Source organism: Cyanistes caeruleus, chromosome 5 (genome assembly GCF_971803275.1).
Source record: "Cyanistes caeruleus chromosome 5, bCyaCae1.hap1.1, whole genome shotgun sequence".
NCBI lineage: Eukaryota > Metazoa > Chordata > Aves > Passeriformes > Paridae > Cyanistes > Cyanistes caeruleus.
Genome location: NC_141705.1, coordinates 26,067,563 through 26,082,234, shown reverse-complemented (window position 1 = coordinate 26,082,234; position 14,672 = coordinate 26,067,563). Strand labels below are relative to the sequence as shown.

The 14,672-nt window shown below is 35.9% G+C and overlaps 1 protein-coding gene across 21 annotated transcripts in view; it reads left to right on the top strand.

Moving 5' to 3' along the window:
* Window positions 1–14,672, top strand: part of FRYL (FRY like transcription coactivator) — a 165,107-nt gene that overhangs the window by 58,396 nt on the left and 92,039 nt on the right. For all 21 annotated transcript variants that reach the window (XM_086889548.1, XM_086889544.1, XM_086889537.1 and 18 more), the window contains one exon: window positions 14,139–14,338. In XM_086889548.1, the coding sequence (XP_086745674.1) occupies window positions 14,219–14,338 (120 nt within the window). In that variant the 5' untranslated portion in view covers window positions 14,139–14,218. The remainder of the gene's footprint in view (window positions 1–14,138; window positions 14,339–14,672) is intronic.

The window sequence follows — 14,672 nt, the reverse complement described above, 5'->3', positions numbered from 1 at the left end:
AGAATCAGATAAAAATAAAAATAAAAGTTGAGGAAGGTTGGTGAAAAACAGGGTTGTTTTTTTTTTTCCTTATGATATCAATACACACAGCTCAAATCTTTTAAATGACCAATTTAGCCATGTATTTTGGAGTTCCATGGACAAGCATATGACAACCTATTTTTATTTCAGATGTAACTAGTCTCCTCCCATGAAGCTGACAAAGAAGCTGTTAGCTCTGAAACCTTGGTGTGTTTATGGTGGCTAAGAATAGTTCTGCATGGCACTTGTATTGTCTTCTTATAGAAGTCCAGCTTGAGTGCTGGCTATGTGCTTGCTGGGTGGGATTTTTTTCTGCCAGGTTTGTGCTATGCCCTTGCGCTTTGTGTGAGGACTTAAAGCCCTGAAGGCTGTCATCTGTTTCCCTAAGGAATTGCACAACTTGGGATTCTTCCTAATTTAGTTGACTTTTATTTGCAGTAAGCATAGATAAATTTAGCCAGAAAGTCTGATTAGAAATACAAGCATCTCATGCTTATTCTTTAAAAAAAAAAGTTGCTAACAAGGGTCTCATGTGAATTCAGCACTACCTTTTGCTGTTAAAGACTTAAAAAGCACTCAGGAACCTCAAAAAACAATACCCACACTAATTCACACATGCAAAGCAAATTTGGATAAGTGTCCTAGTGAACAATCCTAAATTTTCTGTATATTTGTTAATTTTTGTATTCATCAGACTTTTTTTCTGAAGAAAATAGATATCCCAGACTATCAATAAATTAAGCAGCTAACACTGCTCTTTTCTGTAGAATTTGATGAATGGAAGGACTTGGCTCAGAAGACCACATTTGATAAATTGAAAAAAACGACAACTAAATACACCTAATTTAGTAACATGACTTAAAACAGCATTATAAGATATGTGTATGCCTTAACAAGGAAATTCATGTTGTAGTTGAAAAAGTCAGTCTCTCCTATGTACTAACAACTCCTCAGTAATATCAACTGGAATTTAAACCCATTGGAACTGAATTTTCAGAAGAGCTGATTCCTTGAGTGCAGGACAGAAAATTTTATTCAGGGAAATGATCAGTTTTTGGGTTTTTTTTGTTTTTTGTTTTGTTTTGTTTGTTTGTTTTTGGTGGTTTTTTTTAGAGTTAATTTAGGTAGTTATCTGGATGGGAGGGGGGGGGGTGGGGCAAGTGGGTTTTTTTATTCCTCAGCAAAATTACTGTAAGAATATGCTTTTGAAAATGTTGGTTTCACTTTTTCTGTTTTTCTGCTTATGACATGTTTGTGTTAAATGTAGCAGATTGAGTTAGTCTAGTTTATTTTCCTTCTCAGCTCATATGTTCATATGGAGGATTACCAGGCAGTACTGACAGAATCAGAGCACAGAACAGTTGTTCTTTTCTGAAATTGATATTTAATGCATGAGACATTTTCTATCACTGATTTGTGTATGCTTGAGAGTATTCCAGTGCTCGATTGTATTTGTTTATTCTCTTCTTTGCTTTTTTAATCCTTGTGTATATATACCTAACACTTCAATTTTCAAAACACACCTTGGCATCAGAAATACTATTACAATATTTCTGAGCACTTCACTAGATAGTTATTTACAAAGACCTGAATGTGCTCTGTAAGTGGATCCAGCCTGGCCTAATGTATTGTTTTCAGGTCTTTTTTTTTGCTTTCTTGGTTTTTAATGATACATTATTTGAAGTTCTTGGTTACTTTATACCTGATGTTCCAGAGTCGTTTTCTGAAATAATGTTTTAGAGCAAAACTGCCAGCATTCATTACTTTCTTGCATTTACTCAGGAAAGGTATCAATTTGACATTAATGAGGATAATTGAGGATAATGAGCATAATGAGGATAATGCGGAAAAGTATTTTCCTCTTTGAACTGGGAGCTGGAATTGCCCTCTTCTCACAAAGAAAGAATAAGGAGGCAGCAAAGGGAAAGAAGGTTAAACAAACTTCCTTGGGTTGTCCTCTGCGAGAGACCTCTTTGCAAAAGCTGCTGGCTTCTGACAGTCTATTTGGAAATAAGATTAAGCATAAATTCGTTGAGCATTTTGACATTGTTTTTTCTTCAAGTACAGCGGACCAATAGAGTTTTTTATATCCTTAAGTCTGCAAACTGAGGACGTGAAGTTTTGTTTTTCTAGAGAACTGTGGATTAGGAAAGATGAGATAAGGTATTTAAGTTTCTGTTTGCTGGTTAACAAAGGCATGCCTGTGGTTGCTTTGACCTTGCTACAGGATGCATTTTTTGTGTGTGGTGTATACGTATAGTTTCATATATTGAAAGGAAATGAAACATCATCACAGGTGATACATTCGCAGTGACAACTTCAGAGTGAAGTCTGTGTGCCCTCTATTTATGTGTATTCCTTTGCTGCTACATCCTTGCCTAAATTTTAGATTTTAAATGCTACTTCTTAAAACTTTATATCCAGTTTGTGTTTTTCTTTCTCTTTGTGTAGTTAGCATACTATGGAAATTAATTCTTTATTTAAAGTAGGTTTGCTGTCATCATTGCTGTGGAAATGTGTGCTTCTGTAACTTACAGAACAGTGTATAAGGAAATCTGGAATAAACACTGGTGAATAAAATTCTCTTTCCTTCTCTTCCTACTCTTTCACTCCCTCGGCCTGACTAGTGTATTTTTCTTTCCACTGCTGGCTTTGCCTCCTTTCTGATTTCTAGTCTAACATCACTTAGCCAAGCATTAATAAAATTTTATTGCTTTTGTTAGCTTATGCTTAACAGAGGATTCAGAGCATCAGTGTATTTCCAGTCTGATGCAGCCTTCAATTTGATGGCAAAAATGTCTTTTTCTCTTAGCATTAAATGTTCTGTTCTCTGCCTCACTTCCCTTACCCCATGGGCTGAGCAGGGCACATTTTCTGTGCCAATCAGAAAGGTCATGAGTGCATGCAAATTTACCAGTGCGCCCTTCCCTGTTGCTTGACAAGTTCACCATCAGTATGTGGTTCTCAAATGGCATCCATTGGCCAGGAGAGGGAATGATGAGAAGCCAAACTGCTTGCCCTCAGCAAGCTTAAATTTGCTCTGTAAGAATCTGCATTCCCTCTTGGAAAATTCTTCTAAATAATAAAAAAACTCCAGGAGATAGAACTGAAGGAGAAATAACGCTAATGAGTTATGGCCTCTCGGCTATTACATGTATGCACATACCATCTAAAAGCATGGTAACTGACTAATATTGTGCTGTATAGTATATAGACTATTGTATACTATTGTGATGACCCTGAACTTATAGGCATGAAAAGCAGGGATTACTGCTGGCTCAGACTTAGTTGGGCTCACTTTACATTTTCCAAAGTGCAGGTGGATCAGAAGAACTAACAGAGCAAGCCAGTGTTATGCAATTCTGTCTTTGCTCTTCATATTCAGTTGGAAGTTGATGTCTTTACTCCTGTTAAAGAAATAAAGTTAAATAAAAAATAAACATCAGCTATTGCCCTTTAAAATTAATACTGTAAGGTTTTGGTTTTTTTTTTTGGTTTTTTTTTTTGCAAGACCTACTGGAATAGAATTGCTTCTGTATTTGCATTGTTAATGAAAGTATGCAGTGCTATGCTGTAAAAAGCCCAATGGTAAGGAGGATAGGAAGTAAAGAAACAAGTTTAGTCTTTCTTTTTATACTTATGTGGTTATTCTTTTGAGGGAACCCAAAATTTGTAAATGAGTGAATGTTTGTAGTTCTATATGCTCATTTGTTAAAGTTCAGTATTTTGAAGGAAGCTGAGATACCAGGGTGGATACCTACGTTCTTTGCTTGTACTGTGCAAAGTAGTTTGACAGTAGTTTGACAGTTAAGGGCATGTTAATCTTCACAATTAAGGAGAGAAGACTGTAGATAGCAGGTGCTTGGGGTGGGTGGTATTGTTTCTATGAGAAATTCTCTGAGAAGTTTGCAACTTGATTACAGAACTGTTTTCGAGAAGAAATCCATGTATTAAAGTCTAACTTACTTTATTTTTATGTGCAGCTTAAAATTGAATTGAAGACTACAGTTGTATGAAATGTCAGGACAGTAAGAGCATATCTAAAAACTACTGTTGGGAATTTAACTTACAGCCCTGAACCTTTACATTCCTGCCATTATCCTGCTTCCAAATGTGATGGATTATGTTTAGATTATGGACAGATGAGACTTATGCTAAACATTCTTTGAAGCTAATCTTGCATGAGAGCTGCTTTCTGACAGTGAGACAAAGCATGTTAAATAAATTAGTGTTTGGAAGTATGCTGTTAATTAAATCTTGCTTCTTTCTAAGTAAGGCTTTCTGTGAGATTCAAAATATTATTTTAATATTATTTATTTTAATAATAAATAAATTTATAATAATAAGTCTAAATAATAATTATTAATGAATAATAAATTTATAATAATAACATTTATTTCAATAAAATATTATTTATTTTTAATTCAAAAATATTATTTTAAATTAAAGTATTTTGTCTGACGAGGTTTTCTATTCTGGCAGTTGTTCTAGGAAAAGAATTACATAAACTGTATTTTTTTATGATCTGACACTTTAATGGCCAGGATATCCTGGTGGCATGCCGTAATCAAGAGTGACTGGGCAGGACTTGAGACAATTGAGTTCAAACTGATTTCCTCTTCCCCCTCCAGTTTTTGTGTTCTATCACATTGTTTTCCACTGTGTATGGTTTGCTTTTTTGGCATCTTGTGCAATCAGAATTATTTTTTAATTTTTCTTTTTTCCTGTCTGATAATAATCTACATGCATAGTCTACCATACCAAGGCTCTGTAAAATGAGTCACAAAATTATTGCTTGTTGCATATGTGTGTAGAAATTTCAGCCAGTATTTCCCATGTTTTAGAGCATGGAAACATTTCTATTCCTAGCTGTTGTGTTGTTGAGGAATTAAAAAAATGTATGCAAAATTTATCTTATATTCATCATCGTGATTTTTAAAAAAGTTATTACTTAATTTTAAATTTCTTGTTTGCCATGGTAGTTGCTTGTGCCATAGATGGGACATTCTGTCCTGCTGTCAGACACGACATTAGAATTACACAGCACTAGAGATCACATGATCTTCAGCAGTATCTTTGGAGCTGTAACTTTTAGCACCCTTTGATGCTGTCAAATCCAACATTCTTAGTGGACAGAGGGACCCCAGGAACAGCTAACAATCTATTTCTGACTGCTGCCCTGGGTATCCTCACACTATGCCAAATGTCAGATCTGATCTCTTTTTCAACCATTAAATTTCTTAATAAAAGTATTTTTGTGTTCTGCTCCAGTAAATAAAAATGCTTATCCATCTGATTAGGTGATTGTGCATTATGTACATGGCTGTGGTTTGTCCTGTTGAGTCACAGTTCTGTAGAGAAGCAGGTGCTCTACAGAAGATAGAGGTTTAGAAAGAATGTTTAGTGGAATTGCTGTTTCTCACCTATGTATAAAGGTAAGAGGAATGACTGCCACAGTCCATAATGGCAAAGTCAGTAGGATTCACTTGGAGAAATTCATCGCCCAGTTTTCTCACGTGTGTGAGTTTACGCAAAATAAGTATTTAAAAATAATTTCCCTGATTTTATCTCTAGTCCATTTTATCTTTCTATCTGTTCTAGAGAAACAGATTTCTTTTCAGGTAAGAAATCCTATACCTATTTTGACTTTTCAAGGTAGAGAAGAGACTAAGAGATGAAGTCCAGGAATTGAAATATTTGCTGGTTAGAGTTTGCTCAGCCATTAAAGCAGCTAGACAAGAAGAATACCTTGTTCTCATTGTAATGCTTCCTCAAAGAGCATCTGAATATTAGTACAAAGATGGGGAAAAGGAGAAATGTGGCAGAGAATACAGCAAAAAGTCTCCAGAGGATTATAGTAATGGCGAGTTTAGAAGGGGAAAAAGACCTTTCAAGGACTTTTTTTGTGTTTGACACGTGGGAAATTCCCCTCATACGTCCCAGACAATGGTTACAGGTGTGGAAAAGATGCTGGAGAAATTTTCTTCTAAACTGAAATAGTTGTGGTTTGTGTGGTTTGAGCATTTTTTAATGACAAAAAAATCACTTTTAAGTTTGATGCAATATTTGTTCTCTTTTGCTTTTTCTCTTGTGGGAGACTGATTGCATTTCTAGAAATTTATGCCAAATGAAAATCTAAAAATCACATTTTGAGAACGAAAGTGCCAGAGATATTAACAGCAGTAGAGAAGAAGACTACTGAATCTCTGGAAGGACTAAATTACTAAGTTATAAGGTAAAAGCTCGAAATTTGAGGATAATCTGTAGCAGCACGTCTTCTAAGGGATTATAATCTGGCTCAGATATCTAGAAAACCAGATATTGCCAGACAAGGTTTTATGCCTTAGACTTTCTGCTATGTCTTTGTGTTGGCAAGTAATGTTTCTATTACTGTTCTTGCCTGTGTTTTCAGAGGCTTTGAGAGCAGAAAACAAGTTCATGAGAGTACCTGTAACTAGACAAATTTACAGCTGCTCTCTCAGTTTTAACTCTCCCTAAAGGAAGGATATTCATATTTGCTGGAGGTAAAAAAAAATAACCTTTATGATAAAACTTAGAAGATTTCTGTGAAGATTTTGTTCTGTGGGGATGTTTTTCATCTAAATGAAAGCTCAGCTGTCATAGCACCAATTCCCATAATAAACTCAAAAATGCTTCCTGTATTCTCTCCCAGGCTATCCTTCATGTTACAACCATATGGTAAATGGACTACTTGCTGAAATTAATTTATCTTTTGTTTATTACTGCAACATTCATTTATGTTTCTTTGTCCCAGAGTTTGGCTGAAATTTAACATATCTGAAACTCCTTAGATAAGTTGTTAATAGGGAAGTGTTTTGCTGCAGAAGTAAAATGTAAGTTCCAATTTAGACGTGGAGGGGAAGTTATCAATACACATAAAACTTCCTCTCACTGAAAGCTTTGACTTGGCTTTACAAACTTTACACTGAATGAAACCACTTATCAGCCTGTTTCTATTTCACGGGTGGTAATCCATTCATCTTATCATCATGGGGCATATCATAAATGCATTATAGAAGTATGAACTACTACTTCTGTTTTAATTATTGACATAAAAGTCAATTAAAACCAGTAAAGAATTGAGAGAAATTAGGTAAGAATTTGCACTCTGGGCTTAGTCTGTGTCTCTGTTAATGAGATAATAGTTCTTCTTCTTCATTTGTGTAATTGGACACATGTATGAAGCCAAAATCTTCATTAAACATCTTCCAGAGAAAATTAACTATATACTGCCAACACAGAGAAAGAAGAGAGAATTCCATAGCTGGTGTTGCTGGATGAATTAGTTGTGTAATCTGTACCGAAAATAATAGGAAAATTGTGCATCAGGAACTATGTATCCAGACTAAGCTATGAGAAATAGGGGAGAAAGAGCAGGTTTGTTTTCTTGATCATGTATATTCTAATGTACTCAAATTGATTTCAGTTTCTACTGCTGTGTTTGTATTTGTGGTGTTGCCAATCAGTTCATGTGTATTATGTAAAGCAAAGAAATATCTAGATATCACACTTTACAAAAAAGTGTGGTCAGTGGCCCTTAATAGATACTTAATTTTACTGTCAAAGACTATGAATTTTGTCCGCATTATTTAGATTCTCTTGTCAAGTGACATTGCTCTGGTGTCAGGAGGCTGCTGTGCCTCTCCCTTGGCATTGACTGCTTCATACCAGTATCAAGATTATTATTCATATTATGTTTTTTAAGGGCCTATTAAGAATTCCTCAGAAAAGGGCATCTAGCAGAAACTTGGTTTCTTGGTCCATCTAAACATATTATTGAGAATAATTTACACAACTAAGAAAATCAGAATAGCATTTGTATAAAACCGGATGTGCTTAAAATGAGTATATATTTTATGGGTTTGCAACTTTTTTCTCTTATTGTATCTGGTATCACAGTTTAAGATTAGTACCATCTTGCTGGTAAATAAATGTTAATGAAATAAATGAGAAAATCAGGATAAATGCAGTATAATGCAGAAGTGTCTGCTAATTCTGCAGACTGCTGAGTCCAGCACTTGTGTGACGCTGGTGATCCAAGGACCCAGCCACGTGTGCCACAGCATTGGCTGTGCATGACATCAGCAGGGATTCAGTACAGCTGGAGCAAGTAAGGCAGGGATAAATCCAGCTTGCAGACAGGCTTCATGCACTATCAATAGTGCTACATGGTTTGAACAAAAACCGGTGAAGTAGACCTGGTTCTCTGCTGTGCTGTCACATGCTTCAGCAGCCCAGGTAAACTACATCCTGCCATCGCTATTGTGAAAGCAAATCCAAGAGATTTAAGTGAAGAATGGCTCTTTCTTTGTACTTACTTCTAGGTTGGAGGCTAAGATCTGGAATGTGTATCTGTTGTTAGAGCAGTGTATGTTGAATTTTGTTGTGTTCATAAAGCTGTTCACCGTTCCTTTCATTCAAGTCATAAGACTTTCTTTCCACTGGTAGGAGCAAGGAGACTTTGGAAACAGTAGAAACCTGATGATCAACAGGAATTTTAGAATTGTGAAGTTATGATACATTTATTGAAGAAGTTGCTCTGAAAAGCAGGGTTCTGATCAGGGACATGAGAAACCTAGGTTTAACATTTGGCCTCTATTCATAATTTGTTGGGATGATTCTGGATAGATTGCCATCTCTTTTGAGCATTGACATCCTTTTTAGGAAAAAAATACTGTTTTAGTAAAATAGCTAAAGATTTGTTGTTATGAAACACTCTAACAATTACTACAGACAAGTTTCCATGTATATTAATACCATTTCTGTGAGGCAGGATGTTCTAGATGTTATCAGAGTAGAAGGCAAGGAGCTTAATTAAAATTTCCTTTAAATAACCACACATATTTTTAGTCTTTGGGAATTTTGGTATTGTCAGTTGGACATGCAAGCTCTATTCTGCAACAAGTGTCACAGGAAGTACAAAGTACCTGTGAAAGTGCATGCGCTGCAAGAAAAAACAGTAAAAAGCTTAATTGCTAAATGTGAGGCTTGTAAAATTATCTACTACTTTAGCAATTAATTAGAAATAGCAGCCAAGAATATAATCTGCTTGATGAAAACTGTGGAGGCCCCTCAAGATTGTGTTCAGCATGCTTATTTTGTAGTTGGGTACCTTATTTTAAAAAGCTGTAAAGTAATGTGTTTTCAGGTATCTGGAAAGAGGGGAGGTACCTGATGTCAGTCCAACCATTCCAACTTCCTGAGACACAGCGGCAACTGAACACAAATTTCAGTTAAAGCAAAAACCACTTAAAAAGCACATATGAAGTGCCAACACTTGGCTAAGTGTAAAGTAGTACCAAAAAAAAAGTCTGAAAGCTAAAAATTATCATTTTATATTAGCCACAACAACTGTCACTGGCTCTGGGGTGCATTCGTTACCTTTCAGTACCTGCTTTGCATGTTTGAACCCTGAATAGTCTCATTGGTAAATAGGATGCTACTTTATATCCTCAAATGCTTGATGCATTTGGGCTATGCAGAGAGAAACAGGATGATAAAATAGTAGCATTCTTTACTATCAACTTGGGTATTAAGCAACTTTTCCTAGTTCTAAACACTTGTGTTTAACATGAAACAACTTTTGTTTCTCATTTAGCATACATCAGGGCGTGTTGCCTTTTGACCTAGGAGTGTGTTGTCTTTCTAATTATCCTTTGTATTGTTTTACTGTTCCTTGCAACTATCCAAACAATTTGGTGTGGCCTTAGCAACCAAACAATACTGTTTAACAAAGATTTCCTTACTGCATTGCTCCCAGATTTCCCACGTAGCAGTAGCTCACATCAGAGCAAACAAACAGGATATTGTTTCAAGTGAATAATGTTCACTGTTTTCAAGCAATTTATGAAAGTCGTTTTTTTAGTTTTGAACTGTTGCAAGTTGTATGGTTTCTGGTTCCAGATCTCATCTGAAGTTTTGTAGAATGCTTCATGTTTTGAAGCTTCCAAACTCTGGCAGCTAAAAGTAAAGAATGGCTTATGCTTTTATGGCAAAGAATAGCAGAAAAAAATTACTTAATCCTGTCCTGCAATGACATTCGTTTTCCATTAAGCATATTTAAAATCCGTATAGATCCTTCCTACTATGTTACTGATTGCAAATTCATGAGTAAATGAATCCCACTGAACATAATTATACCAGATAATAATGTTGTTTGACCTAGTTAAGAAATCTGAGAATAATTTTGACTTTTCTTTAACAAACTTGTATATTTTTCTTATTAAGCAGTTGAGCTCCCTCTCCGTTTTTCCTCCTACATGTTTGTTTTTTGTGTGTATTTAACTAAATTACAGGTTTTACAAAGCAGGTAAAACCACGAACATTGTCATATGCTAGACAAGAGCCTTGATGCTTATGTCAACCATTAATGGCATCATGAATTAGAGTCCTCAGCAAGTTCACAGATGAAAGCAGATCCTAGTAATTTTTTCTCCCTTTTACATGCTCAACATTTTAGCAAAACTATAGTAATTGTAATATTCTCATGGTAGTATTTGTAATTGTTTCAATTTGACGGTTTTCCCTTGGTTTTTTGGGGGGTTCATTGCCACCTGGAGAGTTTGTGCATGTGAACACAGAGATTAGTAACATGAATGGCTATAGGATAGCCTTGACTCTCCTTTGCTGCAGAAAGAGTTAAAAGGCAGGCAGTGATTGAGTCTGTGCACTGACACACACTTGTGTGTGTTGTGTGCCTTGAACAAATGATTGTGTCAGTATTAACCTGGGAAAAAAATAATATGCATGCTGCTTTTCCAGTTCAGTTCTTTGCACAGCTGATTCTATTGTGTTTGCTTGCATGGGAGGGGAAGGAGCTGGCTGGAAGGGATTGCATCCCTTGACAGTCCTGCAGCATGTGCCATCCAAAGGGGGCTGTGTGAAACTATAGCCAGAGAATGGGGTCCTTGGTAATGCTGGTGGATATAAGGCTGTCCTGGCACCACATTTCCTTGGCTGCATGGTCATGACCTCTGCCTTGTACTGAAATTTCTGCAGCACTTACAGGAGTCAGTCTGGTTATAGTCCTGTTACTTCTTTTTTTCTTGTTAGCGTTACATTTTTGCCCAATTAATCCATTTCCTTTGGTTTAGCTTGAGCCTGAGGAGGGAATTTACCTAGGTTTAGATCAGTATAGACAGCCTTGGGGTTTCATCCTTAGTGAGGGAAGCTGTTCTATAGCTTTGAAAGTTAACACTCTAAGGTCGTCTCTTACTTAGGATTGAGTTGCTAACATGAAGTAAAGATAACACTTTAAAGATGATCAGCTCTCAATGTTTACTGATTCTTAAGTGACAGGGGCTTTTTCAGAGTGATCTTTTAAAATCTGAAGACAGAAATGTGTTATGCAAACACACTATTAAGAATTGTCTACATAAGGCACATCTAATTATAGTTTGGGATTAAGGAGCACAGTGGTCTTTCTTAGTCTCCCTAGAGAGCAAAAAGAGGTGATTGAGTACCAGCTCCTCACTCTTCAGGAGTAGGAACTGGACCAGACCTCAGCTTCAGTCCAGATCATACGACAGTTGTGGCATATCTAGTAAGCAAGTCTAGAATGAGCTGAAGCTGCTGCTTTGCTAAATTTCTTCTGACAAAACACAAGTAATGACATTGAAAAGGAGTTTTAAATGCTCTCATTTCTTTCCGGCCTCTTAGTGTCAATATATCTTTTAAAATAAGACAGTCCAGCTTGTCTGTTGATTAGAATGAAGCTTTAGCTTTCTTAGAAATGCTCGTATTTAGGATAAAAGCAACTGCATATATTAGAAATATGTGGTATCTGTTAAGGGTCCTTAGCTGCTAAGGACCATAGACATAAAATTTCTATCTTGTTTATCTGATGGAGATGAAAGGAAAGTTGTTCAAAATCTTGACGTTGCGGCATTCTTCTTTTTCACCTATCCGATGCTTGGTATTTCTGTTTGTTACCTTCTATGGCTAGGAAGGATGTATTTATTCCTTCTTTTCACCTTTTCTTAAACCTCTGTGCTACTGTTCTTGACACAGTCTCTCTCATTTTCTGGGCTGCCTTTGTAAACACTGGGGCTTAAGGATGACAAGAGTACAGATGCTGGAGAGCATAGGCATTGTAAAGACATGAAGTATTTTTTGAAGTCCCTATAATGTTTATGTTTCTGTACTGAAGGATGGGCCAGTCATCAGATGTGGGATGAGAAAGAGTTTTAGGTTGTCACCTTCCTTTTGCAGCCTGCGCTTTGTTCTGTTTCTTAATGCTTTTGTGTACTTATATCTAGTGAGCTTCTGCCATAGGGATCTAGGTATTGCAGTGTCTGCAATGTGCCATTGACTCTGCTGTGTGGGATATGCTGTTCTCTGTCCTTTAAGGCCTCTGTTACTGAAATCAAAGTGCTGGATTGAAGCGTTAGAGGATGTTTAGAAATGTTTTATGACGTGCAGTGTGTGCCTGTTGTTCTGGTGTTACCCCCAGTTCCTGGGAACTGAGTTTTGTGACCTTGTGCAAATCTTTCCAGCCTCAAAGAAAGGATACTGCAATTTATGTACAGGAAAAAATATGCATTATTCCATCTAAACAGCAAGTTTGTACAATAGCACAGAGATTAAAAACAAGTCATGTGTAGTACTCACAACCTTATGCAAGGTAACTTTCCTTTTGGATTAGAAGCTAATGTAGTTGGGGGGCATTCAGATTTCACTCCTTCAGAATTGCTCACATCATTAGTGCATTTGATAAATGATAAATGTCAATGGAAGTTGTGGGAGTCTGTGTTATATTACCTAAAATTAAACTTTTGGAATTGATAGAAGATACCATGCATGAATCACCAAGACTTAACTTGAGAAGATGTGATCTTCTCAAAGGTTTGATCTCCATATTTGGTCTCATGTTTTTTCGTAAATGAGTTGAAAAAAAACATTTGAGTAAAAGTTGTGGATAATATTTAGCTATTTAATAGTGTTCGCACATGTAAAAACTGAGAACATGTAAAAAAATTATTAGGTTCTGTAAAATAAACCAAATTAATTTCCTCACACTTTACCTGCAAAAAGCCTTAAAAAAGCTTACCTAAACAAGCCATGAAATGTAGCAGAATAAAACAAATGGGAATTAGGCTCCCTGCTGACTGTCTTAAGGAAAATAAAATCTTAATATCAATAGATAAGAATTGTTAATATTAATTCCTAATATCAACTGAAAAATAACATCTGCATTCATGGAATATGCTAGGGAAATATTAGACCTCCCTTGGTACATCTGGGTCATCATTAAGAGGTGTCAACAGTTATTTTGATATATAGTGTGCAAGACAAAAATTGTTATTTATCCTGATTTTTTTGTATATTAAACCTCTGTGTGTGATTTTTCAAACATGATTTTCAGTAGTGCAGTTCACATTGCTGGCAGCTTTCACAATAAAAAAATGTTTTGGAGTGCTAAGTGAGAAAAATAAAATTAAAGGTGAATAACTACATATAAAGTTTGTATGTGACAATTTTGGTATAAAAGCAAAACATTAACTCTTAGAAAATGAGACTGATATATACAGTGTTATTTGTATTGATTAATAAATATTTAATACAAGGAACAAGTTTTTAATGTGGGACTAAGAAGATGAGTTAGCATGCTATGTCTAAAACGGTTTGCATTCTTGTTAGGAAAAGCAGCTAACTGACAAAAAACACCAAGGAAGAATTTCTCTTGAAGGTATTTGGACACCAAATAGAAATGTGAACTTCATGGATGATCTATAAAATGGAATCAAGCAATGCTTCTCATAATATAGGGGGATATATTCAACCTTTCCATTCAGCCTTCTGATTTTTAGTCATACTTGAACTGTATGGTACTGTATGTTAATCATGGTCATGGTAGAGCATTTTATCAGTAACAGAAGTGACCTACATTGTAAACCCTTGTGCAACTTCAGAGTAGAAATTCCAACCTAGCTAAAACAAACACATTCTTGTATGTTACAGCTACTTGTTCCTTTCTGGTTTAGAGAGTTTACTATGTGAAAATGTGCGTGTGATGAATGGGAAGCTACTAAGTGACTAGCACTGTGTTTACAAGCTCTGCTTTATAGCTCTGTGTTTTTCTTGTTTTTTTCCTATAGCCTCCGCACCACCCAGCAGAGTAAATAAACGTAGAGTTTCTCCAAGTGTTGTTTCCACCTGGGAAAAGAGAGGCATCATCATGTCTAACATTACTATTGACCCAGATGTGAAACCGGGCGAGTATGTCATCAAAAGCCTCTTTGCTGAATTTGCTGTTCAAGCTGAAAAGAAAATTGAACTTGTAATGGCTGAACCTTTGGTGAGTCCTTTTTTTTTCATAATATCTCTCAAAACGGTCTTGTTTTTTCTGAAATAGGCTGATTTATCATATGTATGGTTACTGAGAAAAGCATTCCCATATACTGTTGACTTTTCAAAGGGATTACTTCAGGAATAAGTAGACTTCTGCAAACAGGGTTGGGTTGCTGCCTGATTTATTGACTTGTGTCAAAACTGTTACCTAGTAGTTACTGGAAACAAGACCTCTTAGTGTATCCCTAAGGTCTGTGAAGTTACAAAAGGAAATGGGAACAAAAAATGTACCTTCATTAATACTGTGAAGTGTGCTTCCTGTCAGTGTTTCTTTGAAGTAA